Source organism: Electrophorus electricus, chromosome 9, assembly GCF_041902795.1.
Source record: "Electrophorus electricus isolate QZ-2024a chromosome 9, ASM4190279v1, whole genome shotgun sequence".
Lineage (NCBI taxonomy): Eukaryota > Metazoa > Chordata > Actinopteri > Gymnotiformes > Gymnotidae > Electrophorus > Electrophorus electricus.
In genome coordinates, this window is record NC_137505.1 from 20550566 (window position 1) to 20565659 (window position 15094).

A 15094-nucleotide genomic window follows, 5' to 3' on the forward strand; every position below is an offset into this window, starting at 1 on the left:
TATTAAAATGTCATAACCCCTATCATCATAACGTGTGATGGTCTGACACTTGTTTTAACTCTGAGTTGGCTTGTTAATGCTTGGCAAACGTTTGACAGAATACCTCCTGCTGTGCGTATCTTGTGTCAATTATTGGGCCAAAACAGTCTAACAGGTCTGCTGGAGTTACTGCATGTAACCAGCACTTAGTGAAAGGCAAGGCAACTGGATTTATACAGCACATTTTCATACTCAAAAGTCACCCAAAGTTAAAAAAAAAAAGAATGAAATAATAATAAAAAAAGGATAAAATAATAGATTTTTAAAATAACCTATGAACTCTGAAAGCAAGTTGTGTCGATTAAATCCATTTGTAAGTGCTACAGTGCAAGAACAGAATGTTATCTTTGCATCCGGCCGACTTATTTTTTTCAAATGGCTTTGATTTGTGTACGATGCAGAAAGACAGTGCCATTTTGTTACCAGCAGGAAATGGGAGTACTTTTGATTTTCATGAGACAAAGTGTAAGCCTGCTGTTTGACATGTATGTGTCAGATAAGGAGAGAGGGCCATCTCTTGAAGATTGAAGGGCTGTCCCTGTGACGAGGCACTACAGGAAATCAGCAAAGTTTCAAACAGCGTATGTCATAAGGTCCTTACCTCATGCAATGCTTGTGCACCTGACTGGACAAATTAACCCTGAGGTGCTCCCTCTCTTTCCAGAGGGTGACCTTTAGAACATTGCTTTGAAGCAATTTTCAATCTATACACACAGGTATACATACAGATGACTCAAAGTCTGGCTAAGCAGAAATGAATATTGAATAGACCCTTCAGACCCTTTTGATTTAAGGTATACCACCCTGAAAGTCAATAGGTGATTCTTCATGCATGTCCATCAAGTTCTCTGGGCCTTTCTAGTATGGGAAATAACAGTTTCTTTTTGTATGGTCACACATCAAATTCAGAAGCCTGAGCTGCTCGCATTCTTACAGAGCATTTTGAAATGTATTTAATTGAAGACATCGGAAACTGAGATTTACAGGTCTTTCCCTGGCTTCTGCAATGTTCCTGTATGCTTCTCATGATTAAAGAGCAGAACAGCAGCTTATTGTCTCTCTGCTTTAAAGTTCGGCTCAACCCGTGAATAGGAGGACCGGTGAACAGATGAGGGGAACCCTTTTTTTGTGAACCCTTTTGAAAGGGAAGTCCTTTGGGCAGAGCCACAAGATAAACTACAGCGTGGATGCGCTTTGATCATCCACCAGTAAGCATGGAAGTCCTTGCAGTTACAGTCAGCGGCCCATGGTGCACTACAGCAGCGCTAGAGGGGACCAGTGTAATAAAGTGACAGTCGAAAGTTCTGTCCAGTTGCTGGAAAGTTTTTCGGAAACTGCAGTGCTGAAGCATTAGGGCAGTTCAGTCTTTGATTCATGTCATTAAATCTTTTCCTAAGGTATAAAACCAATAATGAGGGCAGAGTAGCACTGATTAAAACTCTTTGGTAGTCTCTCTTCAGTCTCATGTCTTTCTCAGTTTCAAGGCAGCTTGAGCACGTGAGCTTCCTTTCAATGTCTCGCCCAAATTCAATTAAAGATTGTTAGGATAACATAACTGAATGTATTCAATTCAGTATCATTCACACAAGATTTCTTACAGCTTCTAACTTCTAATAATTCTTCAAGAGAAAAGGAAATCTTCTCTTGATATACACAGTATTGAGTGAAAACCCTTGACTGGAATATGGTTGGCCTGATACTTGTCTTGTCTGTAATTGAAACCGAAAATATTTTTGTTTTGTTGAATCAATCAAATGCGTACACTGGAAAATCATATATATGCACAACAGAAAAGGCTAATCATTAAAAAAATATCCAGTGCTGACAATTATATGGTGAAGAGGGGTTTGACTCATACTTCCCTGAGCTTGGCAATATGTCAGTCAGACCTGTTGCCTCGGCCCTGTCATGAGGCAGAGGTGTGTGTCTTTCATCGATCATGTGACCATGTGCATGTGAGACAAGGAAGGTGTGTATGATAGGACACAATCTCAGACCACTCCCTCCACTCACACTTATTTCACCCTCACTGTGCGTGTTCTTTAGGTTGATGAATTCAGAAAAGCAAAACAATAACTTTGAAAATGGCAAGCATACATAATATTGTTCAGCAGTAAAGAAAAAAAAAGAAAGATCATTTTTCATTCCGCTGAAACGTTATCAGTGTCCAATTGTATCATGACCGACCAAATCTTGACATTTTTATGGCATGGATTTCACATCCTGTAATTGAAGTGAAACTTGAAATAGAGGGCAAAGGACAAATGTTAAAGTAACACGGTAATTGCTGAATGCAATATGTATGATTAGTCATGGTTGACTAAGAAGACCCCATTTAGCATACTGGAACAAAGCATCAGCTGAGCATACCTTTATACACTTTACTGTGATGCCTCTCTCTAAGTACTCGCACAACATGTCGGCACTGTGCATATCTGCTGTCAGCATGACTGTATCTTAACCTCACCAATTATGGCAACATTTCTGAACTGAAAGTAGGACAGGAAAGGCTTCGCTGAGGGAGGGCGATGCAAGAGACCTGCTTACAGTGCTTACCGCACTGATGAAGGACCCCAGCATCCGCGTTTTCACTAATGGCAGGCAAACCGGGGAAAATGATTATGTGCATCAGAGAGAACGTTCAGAATCGAACTCAACTTTTAGTTGACACGGATGAGTAACGTCACACCGGGCACTCCTTGCAGTGAGAAACGCCGCTACAGGTTCCCAAGCTGAGGGAACATAAACAGTAAAACGGACAATGAAAAACAGCCTTTACAAACTGTGAGAGTTCTATAAATAAGATCTTTAGTCTGTTCTTTGTTTAGAAACAAATGAGCAGCTGGGTTATCTGAAATATTACAAATGAAATGTGTATAGCCATTGTATGTATATGCAGGAAATAGCATTTAGTCTGTGAGTACTGAATTGAGACGTCAAACCATCTATCGAGCTTAGCTCCTCTTAACATGCTCTGTGTTTTGTTATCCTTTTCCTGAGGGCAGCAAAGTGAACAGGCTCTATTTAGTGAGGCTAGAGTCTTCTTTTGTTCCTACAGTGCCTGGTGTGAATGTTCTGTAACAGTGGAGGAGTGTATCTCATTATATGTTCAGCAGACTGCAAAATCCTATGTAGAGCCTTATGGTCACACTTGGTGCTGTTTCTTTGAACTTGTGTAGCGCTGATTCAGTTTTGCACTGAAGTTATGTATATGTATATGTATATTTTTGCCTCTGATTTCAACACTTCAAATTTTTAGTAGCTTTCATTTTTATTTTTTAATGTTCACAAATTCAGAATGAAAAGTTCAAGGTGTAAAAAAATACAATGTAGCTTTGCCATGCCCTTCTGTGCCTTTCTGTGTCAAAAAACATTCACCTGCTTTCACCTGGGTCATTATGACATAGATAATGTCACAGAATGAAGTGAAAAAAATCAGATTACAGACTGATTACAGGAGACACCTGTAATGAAAGTGACATGACCTTTATCTGGGTATATTTCCATGGGTGTTAACATTTCAGTTACAATACAGTTACAATGGGTGTGTGGTGTTGTGATCTGGAGTTCTGGACTGGTGTAGGTGTGGGTTTGTTTGTTGATGTGTGTGTGGCGTGTGTACTGATTTGGAGTTCTGGATTGGTGTAGGTGTGGGTGAGTCGAGTGATGTGTAAGTGGTAAGTGTTGAGATTTGGAGTTCTGGAATGGTGTAGGTGTTTGTTGGCACTGCCTCACAGTGGATGGCCTGTTGGATTAGTCTAATTTGTTTGCGAATGTGACTTTAACCCATGTCTATTATGGGCAAATTATTCTTACCTGAGTCAGATAATTTTTTAGAACATAACTAGTCCTCTAGTCCACATATAATACATGACTAAGGGCAAATGCTGAGCAGTCAGCAAATGTTTATGCAAAACAGGTACTTTTGTATTCCTAAAGTTTTCCAAATGTGTTTATAAGTAAAACTGTATATCTGGATAATTAGTTCTTTCACATAGATGGCCACTGTGTTCAAAGCTGTGTGATGCCAAAATGTCTATATAAACCCCAGCTAGATTTTTACAGGGTTTAATTTTATTTTAAAGGGTTTAATTTAATTTTATTTAATTTTTGATTTTTCTCTATTTTGTATTATTTGGTTAACTAAAAAAACAAGTAGCACAAAACAAATATTGATTTTTTTTTGTGAATTTAAATGCTGAAAAAGTTCTTTGTAAACTCAAACATTACTATTACACAATATGTTATGGTCAACAGAAAACTAGTGCTTTATTTTTACAAGTTGTCTAAAATGTTGGTTTTTTATAGTAGTTTAGAGAAGAGGTATACAGCCAGAGTACTGCAGGTAGTAGTATATAGTTCCAGTCTGGTATTTAGAAAGATCCTAGGAGAATATTCTAATAAGAATAAGCTGTCACGCGTCTTATTATAAACCAAACCCCTTTGTCTTGATTTAAACACTTAGGCTTTAATATATGTATAGTGGATATAAAATAATGCTTTAAAAATAATTTAATCTAGCCCAAAGATTGCATGTTATTTATTCTGCTTATTAAATGGGACCTCATTTTATGCAAACCATTTTAATGTATAATATGTGGGTTGTAGAAGTCTCTTTGAATCAGCTCATTGCTTGAGATATGATTGAACACACCGAGCTGTCATAGGCTGGTGCTAATTGCATCATTAATGTGCATATTTTTTAGTAGATACCGCTTTTAAATGTAAATGTAATGATGGATGGTCATCATGCCTCAGTTATTCAGGTCTAGAGAATATCCTCCATTCGTGGCTCTGGTGAGGCCCCATGCTACATGAAGTCACATATAGCTTTTAAGTTACAAACTGTGACAGAAATTGGCCTCAAAATTCTTGGACTATTTTAATTAAGAGCTGAAAAGGGCATTTATTTAAAGGAACTCAGGGCGCAGCAGACTCTCCAATGTCCGCTAACGGACTGTTTATGGGAAAGTTAGTGAAGAACAGCTTCTATTTCTTTGAAGTTCTGCCTGTGAGTACATGTTGGAGGTGAAGGAGGAGTGGTGGTAGTGATTCTGTGTGGTGTCTGTCCAAGCTGTGGATTCACACCCTAGTTGGAGTGGACAGCAGCATACCTCTGAATCTCCAGCTACTCAATGGACTTCCTACAACAGAAATGGAAAATGAAGCAGCACGAAAAGTGTCTCAGAACCTTTCATTTTCATTGAAGAGATCATAGAGGTTAAATGGCAAAGGACCCACAACCACAACTGGCAATACCAGATAGCATAACTAGCCCTGATTTTTGGTGGGATGAAAGGCCTTGCTCCCGTCCAATGCGACTGTGCCAGCCAAGGGCATCCATAGGGTCTCGGGTACAGAATGGGCAGTTAAAGTTCTCTGACCTGTATATTAATCTCCCCTGTTACTCTGTGCGGGTGGCAGCTTGACAACATGCAGTGACTGGCTTTCTGTGTCCCAGGGGCAGCTGAGTACGTCCCACGCTGGTAGCTGTCACTCTGTAGAAGGTTGGAAATTATAAACTGGGACAAAATGGGGTTGAAAAGTCCTGAGGTAAAATAATTACTGGAGGTGCAAAGGAGCAAAGGTGCATCAGTTTCCAGAAGTGTTTCTGTCAATGTTTAGTGCAATAGCTACCCATGTCACACTAACCATTTATCAGTTAAAATGCAGTTAAATGGTGAAATGATGGTGGGAAAAAAAAAATATGCCAAAAACATCTGAAGAAGAATCACAATAGAACAAGTTGTTGTTTGAACCAATGGGAAAATGATTTTATATTTATTAAGCTTTTCTTCTTTATTTGTCTTCTTTAACTATGAAAGCCAGTATATGCTAAGTCTCACAAAAACAAGATGTGCCTCTGCAAAATGCTTGGGAACCTGTGATTTCAAATTCGATCTTTGGGTGGTGATGAATTTTTTACGTTTTATTTTTGTCATCTTATGAGACAATTAGTCTGGGTTTTTTTCTGCCATTGGGAAGGGTGTTTCTGACATCAGGACCCTCTTAGCTTTGGTGTTAAAAATGATTTAATGATCGTCACCAGTATTGTCTCTACAGGTGTAGCTATTGCAGTAAGGATAGAAAGACGAGGATAACACCTCGGTCTGGTGTGTTTTGTTCATTTTACTAACACACCTTTTTAAATGTGTGAGTCTTTAACACCCAACCCATCCTGCCTTTTATAGTTAGCAATGTCAGTAAAAGTTACGTTTAAAACCCTCTTTCACACATGACATCGAAGTGTCCTGAAACGTGAGATTAGTTTCCTTTTCTTGGCCGCTGTTTTCATTTGTGGTAGAGCAGTTGTTCATTTCCCCATGACAATGAGAAATAGAACAGCTGATAGGTTTGTTCTCCACTTTTGCAATGACGGCAGTCCCTTGGCCCATGAACACAGTGCTGCTTTCCTTTCATCGAGCTGCAGACTTGCTGCTCGGTTTCCTGCTGAGGGGATAAAATGAGTCATCTGCATTGTCACTATGAATGTACCTTCACTGAATATCTTGGGGCACAAAATTTCAGAGGTTATTTGCTCTTTTTAAATTGTAATTCTGATGTTTCTCCTTCATTTACAGATGGGTTGTAAAGTGACAGTCTTTCTGTTCATCTATTTTCTGGCAACAAACTACTACTGGATCCTAGTAGAGGGCCTGTATCTGCATAGTCTTATCTTCATGGCCTTCTTGTCAGACACTAAATACCTGTGGGGCTTCACTCTGATTGGATGGGGTGAGTATTTAGCCATGATGATGTGTTCTGAGTAAATGGTTACAGAATATCCACTGTGTGATTGCTCTTTGTTGATAACTAAAACACATTGGTTCAACTCTTGCCATTATAGACAACTTAATCTTTTTATAACCCTCAGAGGTCATTTTGAGCCTTGAGTTATGCTTTCCATAATTTTCTTATAAACTTGGGTTCCTATCAAATGATTTGGTACCTTGTTAACATGTGCATCACAAACTTTCCCATCAAGTGAAAACTACCTCAGTGGCAATGTTCATTAAGGTAAATAAAAACCTACCAGCCTTTGCAATACGAATTAATGCCACATACTAACCATGAAATCTTTTTCAGAGGTAGAGAATTTATTGGAACCAAACCACCCTCCATGGCTAGTATTCAAGTTGACGATATCTACCATAGTACACGCAGAGTGCCGTTATCCATCATGAATATAGAGTTGAGCTCTGTAATATTCAGCTTAGGTAAATCCAGTGGAGCTGCATAATAAAATATTTATTGTACTTAGTTCAAAACAACAATCTGAATCTTTCAATCACAACATAGAAACCATTTTTCAGTCGTTGCTTTCATTTTCTGATTGCATTTGAATTGAAAACTAGTCACACGTTCAGATGGTATATGGAACAAGGGGTTTGTGAAAACCTTCATGCAGTCATTTTCCCAGCTCTGAAGCCCTGAAAAAGTTTCTATGTGATAGAGTCATTAAAAAAGGTTACAGTGACACTGAGGATAATGGCATATTTCATTAGTCTGTTATGTAGCATACATACTACAAAATACAAACCATTTAAAGGTAAAACTTGAGTCAGCCAACAGAGGTATTAAGGCCTTATTATAAGATAAGAATTGTGATAAACTCACAACAATGTGGGAAAAATTTTAAGCCATATGTATCTATAGTGTAAATGTACTTTTTTCCGTTTGTGAAGTCAGTCTCCGAGTGGTATTGTGGAATCAGATTGTGGTGTCAAAACCTTTTTAGAATATTCTAGGTGCCTCAAAGACACCTGCGTTTAGGGAATTTGAAAGGTAAGGTAATAACATGTGGGTCCCATACATCTTCCTGTGTTTGCTATTTATGGTACTGTATGTATTTTAGTGATGCTGACTGGAGCTACTGGAGAAGTATAAATTGAGTTGTTTGATGAGATGGAACAGAGCAGACTGAATTCCTCTCTCATGCAGGAAAACTCTGAAGGTTAGAATAAAAGTGATGGAACCTATGATATCTGTTTGTGATTATATGATATCTGTGTGATTATGCCTTCTTTGACAGAATGTGCCTCATTAATTACTAAGACATTCATGAATTGAGTCACATTAGAGCAGCGGAAACACAAAATGATGCACGGCATCTCAGGACTGGCTCTGAATACCACTGCTTTGGAGGGATCTCCACTCGCTTGGTTCAAAAGAGCTATGAGTTAATTTCTTCTTTGTAGCTACAAATGAGAAAAGCGAGCACTTTAAGAAAGAACGAGAGGGCACAATATGCATCAGAGTTATACAGCACCACACACTGTGAGTAGGTGCATAGAGAAGCAGTGTGGAACTGGACTGAAAACTCCAGGAAGGGTACGTTTATCTTGCCAAACCAGCCTGCCTCATTTGAGGAGAAAATCAGCTTGAGCTTTCTTGCTAAATGAACCATCACAGGGAAAAAAGAAACAGAAAGCATATTTTTTATTCAACAAACATAGTTGATTTTTGCTTGCTTGACCCACTGACTCGGTAGAGTTTGTTTTTTTTTTTTTTCAAATTCCTCATGGCACAGATACCAGACATAAAATGATCTAGTGTCATACAGTATCATAAATGCTTTGGTCATAATTGCAGGGAATTGTTATATGAGCTTCTACAAGTTGCAGTAATGCTCAGTTTAAATGTGCTAGTCCTTTTCTCCACTCCAGATAAATACAGGTGCCCAGTATATCTATTTGTGCTCATTGTTTGCCTCCCTTGTAAGTGGCTTCACAGTGAAGTGTTCTTTATTTGTTTGTCATTCTCGTTTGATGTGCTTCTTTTGCTGGGCCAGAGATGGAGGCACCTTTGATATGCAGATTTACCTTTTGAAAAGTTGTTGATCCTGGGCGCAAGCTAGCTATGTGCTCAATCGGGCCTGTTCCGTGTTGCCGGGCCAGACTGATCAGTGCCCTTGGCAGCGAAATGTGTGAAACTCCGGTAAAACAAACAATGATGTACATTTTGGCAGCTGTGTAATCACTAAGTATGTGCAATTTGCAGGTCAAAGTGTGTGGTGATAATGATGCTCCACTACAGAGCTTATACTAACAGTACTACCTCCCACAAATGTAATTAAGGTAGACCACAGCAAAAGTGGGCTATGACACATGCACACTTTTTTTTATGAAGGAGTCTATCTGAGCTGTCTCCCAAATGTCACTCTCTCTAAAAAGTGTGGATTGATGGATAAAAAAAGCCAATATATCAAAAGCAATTCCACAACAGTTTTCAACAAGGTCTTTGGATACTTTTTGATCCACTGTGTGTGTACATTTTATATATATATATATATATATATATATATATATATATATATATATATATATGACATGATTACACAGCTTAAGAGGCAAATTGCTTCATTGGACCTTTGTCTGAAGTGTTCTCCTTCTCTGAAACCTTGTGTTCTTCACTACAATTTTGAGTATCTCTACATCTCTTACTACAGCACACTGCAGTTACTCACCTGGAATCTTCTTCTTCACGTGCAGTGGGAGGATATTTGTTTGTGGCCACGCCTGCACACACCTGCACCTTGTTTTGTCTGTGTATTTAAACCTATGTCAGTGTGTGCAGTGTCGTTGGTCATTGTCAATGTAGCGTGAGAATTGTAGTTCTATGTATCAGTCTATGTTTGTGTAATATGGTGTTAAATGTTAGAAGTGTTTAGTGTGCTTGTGTTCATTGTTTGTGTTTAGATGTGAGTGCCACTTTAGTCCTCTATGTTTTATGTTAAGAAATGTTTGTCCACGTTTCTGGAGTCTGTGCATCCACCACAGGACGCCAGCTCTTGACAAAAATGGCTTCCTAACGGGAGGTGCGTAGGCACCCCCACCCCGCTGCATGGATCCCAGGACATTGGGGAGAGGAACGCGACCGTGTTCTCTTCGGAAGTGGAGGGGAACGCCCCCAGGAATCTCTTGGGGGGGGGGGGGGGTGGCTGTTGAGCCTGGGCCAAGGAGGACCGAGGGGCACCACACTGACCAGGAAGCAGGCGGTTAGGTGGAGCAATCAGGAGAGTAGATCAGAAGCTTGAATCCCTTCAGCAGACTCACCAGCGAGACTCGAGGGGTCTGCCCAAGACCCCGGAGGCAAACCGCCTCTAGGACGCTCCTAGAGTGGCGGGAAAGAGAAAGACCATTGGGGGGAGTAGCACCTCTGGAACCGGTGCGGACGTGCACCCCCGCGTGTCTGTCAAGGCCACAGATACGTTTGAGACACCTGCACGGACGGCGGGCGCCACGTCACAGCGCCTTATGTTTGTGTGTAGGCACTATTGTGTGTTTGTGTTTGCGCTTTTTGTCTTTAAAGGCGCAACGTCATTGGGAGTGTACCGGACTGCCCTGAGAGAGGCAGAAAAGCTGCCTTTCCCCCTCTCACTGCGAGGTCTCCCTTGCTGGCAGCACCTGGCCCGCGAGTGACAGAGTTTGGCCCGCCACGTGACTTGGGAGGATATGTTTGTGGCCACGCCTGCACACACCTGCACCTCATCTTGTTTGTGTATTTAAACCATTGTTAGTGTGCACAGTATCGTTCGTCATTGTTGGTGTAGCGTGTGGATGTCAAGATTAGTCTCATTATTGCTAAACGTATTCATGCTCATCGTTCGTGTTATGTGAGTGCCGTTATGTTGTATGTCATAAATGTCCGTCCATGTTGATTGAGTCTGTGCGTCCTGCTCCACGCCCTTCGGCACTCGGGCTGCCTCGTTACACAGAGCAGCATTCATTAAATATAGACCCAGACCCCTGGTGAGAAATAATTGTGAGGCATAATAGATCTAAGCTGAGCTATTTCCCTTTCACCTTATAAAAATCTGTTTCAGAAATATGTCTATGGGAGTGTTTTCACTTAGGCTTGAAAACTATTTGTAATTTAATCTGTGATGCTCTAAATTAGTGCCAGTTGTCTCTAAAAATGAGCAATTTTGCAAATGCTGTGTAGTTGAACTGACCAGAAGAGGAGATAAGTAAGTGTGCCCAATAATGTGCTCAGTGTTCGTACTTTTGGGTAGAGTGCTGAATCAATGATACACTCCATTTCTTTATTCTCAGATGCCCATGTAAAATAATTCCAATTGGCAAAAGCCTCAACTTTCCTGCCCCCAATTGCTCATGTTATCATGTACTGCTGTTATCATGTTCTATTGCTATATCGAGTTATACTGGTGAATGAAAGTCTCATAGCATTTTATCTGAAATAATTTATTTCATAGTGTACATAGTGTAACGCTTAAAAATTGGATAAAATCAGTGAGTGATTTTTTTTTACTGATAGAAGGGCAATTCAAAAGCATATTGACAAAACAGGCAGTGGTCAAAACCAACACAAAACAACTTCCATGCCAGAGGAACATCCGGAGAGGAAACCAGAAGGTAAAAACAGCAAAAACATACAAAAACCAGAAAAGAGAACAGCAGGGGTTGTAAACAAAAGATCAGCAAACAGGAACCCCAGCAGGTCTGAACAACAGTAGCCATGTCTCGCCGATATGATATGACGATATTGGGAACAAACAGAATATAAAGCGTATGGATTATTAGGGACGGGTGAAACAGATCAGTATTCTGGTGACGGGGCTCTAGAAGCAGGCCCTGATAGGCCAATGACTGGATTGAGCACCTCTTAACTCCCCAAAGGATTCTGAGAATCTAGTTCAAAACTCTAGGACCATGGAGTAGTGTTACAACATGGAAGCGTAATTCCTAACCCTAATGAAGGAACAATACAAAAATGCATTTTTATTAATATTGTTTTTTACAATTTCATCTTTATTTTAATATTTTTCATTTGGATGAATTTTAATGTTTATGTGTAAAAAATCTTATGTGGCCTTCTTAAAAAAAAACTGCGGCGTTTTGATTTGGAATGTGAAGTCACAAGTTCACGCTTACATTTCTCAGACTTTATATATATATATATATATCAACAGCAAGGCACCTCTTCAGCAGAAGTATGTCCTGTTGTGACAATCTAATCTAATATATTTATATTTTTCCAATTTTAGCTTGAACTAGTAATTCCTTCTGGTTTAAACAACTTATGGCAGCTAATTACTACTCCATACTTATTTGAGATGATGCTAAACTAACAAATAATGAGATAGTTATTAGCATCAAACTAAAGAAATGTTGCTCACTCTCTCTCTTTTAATTTCAGGTGTTCCTGCACTCTTTGTGTCAGCCTGGGCAATCGTCAGGGCAACAGTGGCAGATTCAAGGTGACATGCCTCCAGATGCTTTACAAATTATACCAGCACTGGTATAATTGCTGATTATTTACTAGTCTACCTTTGCTGTCCACATTTTACCTTTTACCTGTGTTATATGTTTGTATATGCCTATATAATTGAGTTTGCCATATCACTCGAAATGAGCAGATGTGATTAAGGTGATGAATACAATTAAAAATCCAATAGGAGAACGTGTGATCAAAACCTGTGTGGAGACATTAAACATGTTCAATACTGTGGTTGTACCGTCTATGGATTGAATACATTCCTGTCTGTTTTAAGCGAGAGGATCTTAGAATACAAAAGCTTCTTAAATAGAATGACATACAGGTATATGACAAGGAAAACCTAATTAATATTGCAAGTATGATAAATTAATTTCCTGAGGTGATCATATGTAAACACAGTCTAACCTGATGCCTGTCAGAGACACTGTTCCAGGATACTAGACCAAAGTACTAATATTATGCTTTGTGTAGGAGCAAGCAAGCATGTCATGCCCCTACTTTTATGATACCAACAATTTAATGTTCATATTAAAACAATTTATTTGAGCATTAAAGATAAACTATTTGCATCATGGATAGCAGCCACTGCCTCTGGTTTTTGGGGAGTGATGACATCTCAGCTACAGTGTTTGATAAATTCTTCTTAACAACTAAACAAATAGCCCAGTAATCTAGATGGCTATTGTAGTTGATTTTACACAAACAGAGCTGAATATAGATGTTAAATTAGAGATTTTGTTCACTGTAATAAGATGAAAGCTTTTGGTCATTTGCATATTCCACATGATAACAACCCGACATCAAACGTTATGCAGCTAACTCAGTCTCAGTCTTGAGATCATGCAAAATGAGACAGCTCAACAGTTTTATTCTGTATTTACTCAGCCTGAATGCAACCATTATACATGAGTATGAATACAATCATTATTATCTGCTTTTTCAGCTCTGTTTTCCCTGGAGATAAATATTTTTAGTATTCTGTCTGTCATGCTAATGGTCCCAAAACTTAAGCACATAAAAAGGTTATTTAAATAAATAATAATATTTAAAAGTAAATTAAATATTATTTACGAAGCTAGAAATAATTTTTTACAAGTATAGCTATTTAGAATGTCCATATCTTCAGTTTTACCAAAATGAAATTATATTGTGTTGTTCTTGTGCATCTTATGCATATTAATAAGATCCAGTGTGATCACGTTCATTGTACCCTTGTGAGCTGCAGTGTCCTTGCTGAGTGCTTCACAGACTCTGGTGTCAGCATACCACTCCTTTAAGGAGTCTGAGTCAATTTGGGCTTGTAAAGATTCATTGGAGATAGTGAGAGCCATTTGCTTGTGTCTTTATTGCCTACAAAAAGCCAACAGTTATAAAGAGACCTTTTTAGTAACAACCAGCATTTGTTGTACAATATTGGATCAAATGTTTGAATGTAATTCATGAATGTGATGTAAGTAATTTGTACATTAATGTTATAAAACTTCAATCCCAGTTTAAGAAGCATAGTTGTAATGATTAACTGATTGACAGTAATGAATTTGTCTAAATATTTGTCTAATCACCAACCAGTGATGAGTAAATAACATGGTATCTAGTCATGTACATTAAAAGCACTTAAAATATTGTATTATGAGGCAACATGATCATCTTTATTCATGGAGCTCTACATTTTGCCAAAGTGTAAACATTAATAACTGGATTTTGCATGCCGTAACACGACACGGTAAACAAATGGAAATATGAGCACTCATCCAAGCAGTACTGATTCACAGAAAGAGAACCGTAGGGAAACAGAGGGGGATTTTATCTCAGGGGAGAACTCTGTAGCCAGCAGCGGCCAACGCTAGTGCTGCATTTACCCCTATAGTTTTAAATGAACACCAGCTCGACGTAAATGAGCACCGCAAACATTAGTCCAGCGGAGGATTTTACTGCGTTGCAATGACTGTAATACATCATTCTTTGCTCCTTCAGCTTTTTTTTCAGTTCTTCTTTACTTTTGCTCCCAATTGCCTTGTTTTTTCTAATCCCCTTCTCTCTCGCTCTCATTCTTTATTTTATTCTTAGCCTGTATCTTCCTCATTCGTTCTCCCTCCTCCTCACTCTTACTGGTTCTCGTTCTGCCAGTTTATTCGTTTCTTTCTCTCCGCTCCATGTCTCCTGTTTTGCTAACTGACTGCCCTGCTCTGTCATTCCTTCTCTAGATGCTGGGAACTAAGTGCAGGCAACATCAAATGGATCTACCAGGTCCCTATTTTGACAGCTATCGGGGTAAGTTAAGAGGGGGTTGTGCTTAGTAAACAGTGCTTAAGAACCAAATGTGCTTCTTAAGTACTGAGCTCAAAAGAGTTCAAAGGCTAAGGCAGTCTTGCCTTGCAGAGGGAAAATTGCCAAACTTTATCCAAACTTTTTTCTCTCCCATGTTTGTGTGAGGCAGATGTCACTGGCAGTGTGGCAAACAAAAATATGATATGATAATTATTCTGTGTGTGTGTGTGTGTGTGTGTGTGTGTGTGTGTGTGTGTGTGTGTGTGTGCGCGCATATAAGTGTCTGTGTGTGAGGCATTTTTTAAGATACCCACCATAATATTAGCACTTATGCACAGTCAAACAGATCTAGCAGAAACTGCGGGGGAACCCAGAAGGCTAAGCAGTGCTTCCTTATCTGATTCATTAGAGACATTTAGGATTGGTAAACACTAGTTTTAATTTCAAAGAAGAGCTGTATCAACATGTGATTTTATATTGGAAGTTTTGGAGGATCATTATATTCCCTAGCAGAGTACAGAATAAGTGCTTTAAGTAAAAGTGCTTT

The 15094-nt window shown here is 39.1% G+C and overlaps 1 protein-coding gene across 1 annotated transcript in view; it reads left to right on the top strand.

Annotated features, from left to right (window-relative positions):
- Window positions 1–15094, top strand: part of pth2ra (parathyroid hormone 2 receptor a) — a 45705-nt gene that overhangs the window by 15715 nt on the left and 14896 nt on the right. Inside the window, exons 6-8 of the mRNA XM_081720847.1 lie at window positions 6621–6774; window positions 12199–12259; window positions 14484–14550. Coding sequence (XP_081576973.1) covers window positions 6621–6774; window positions 12199–12259; window positions 14484–14550 — 282 coding nt within the window. The remainder of the gene's footprint in view (window positions 1–6620; window positions 6775–12198; window positions 12260–14483; window positions 14551–15094) is intronic.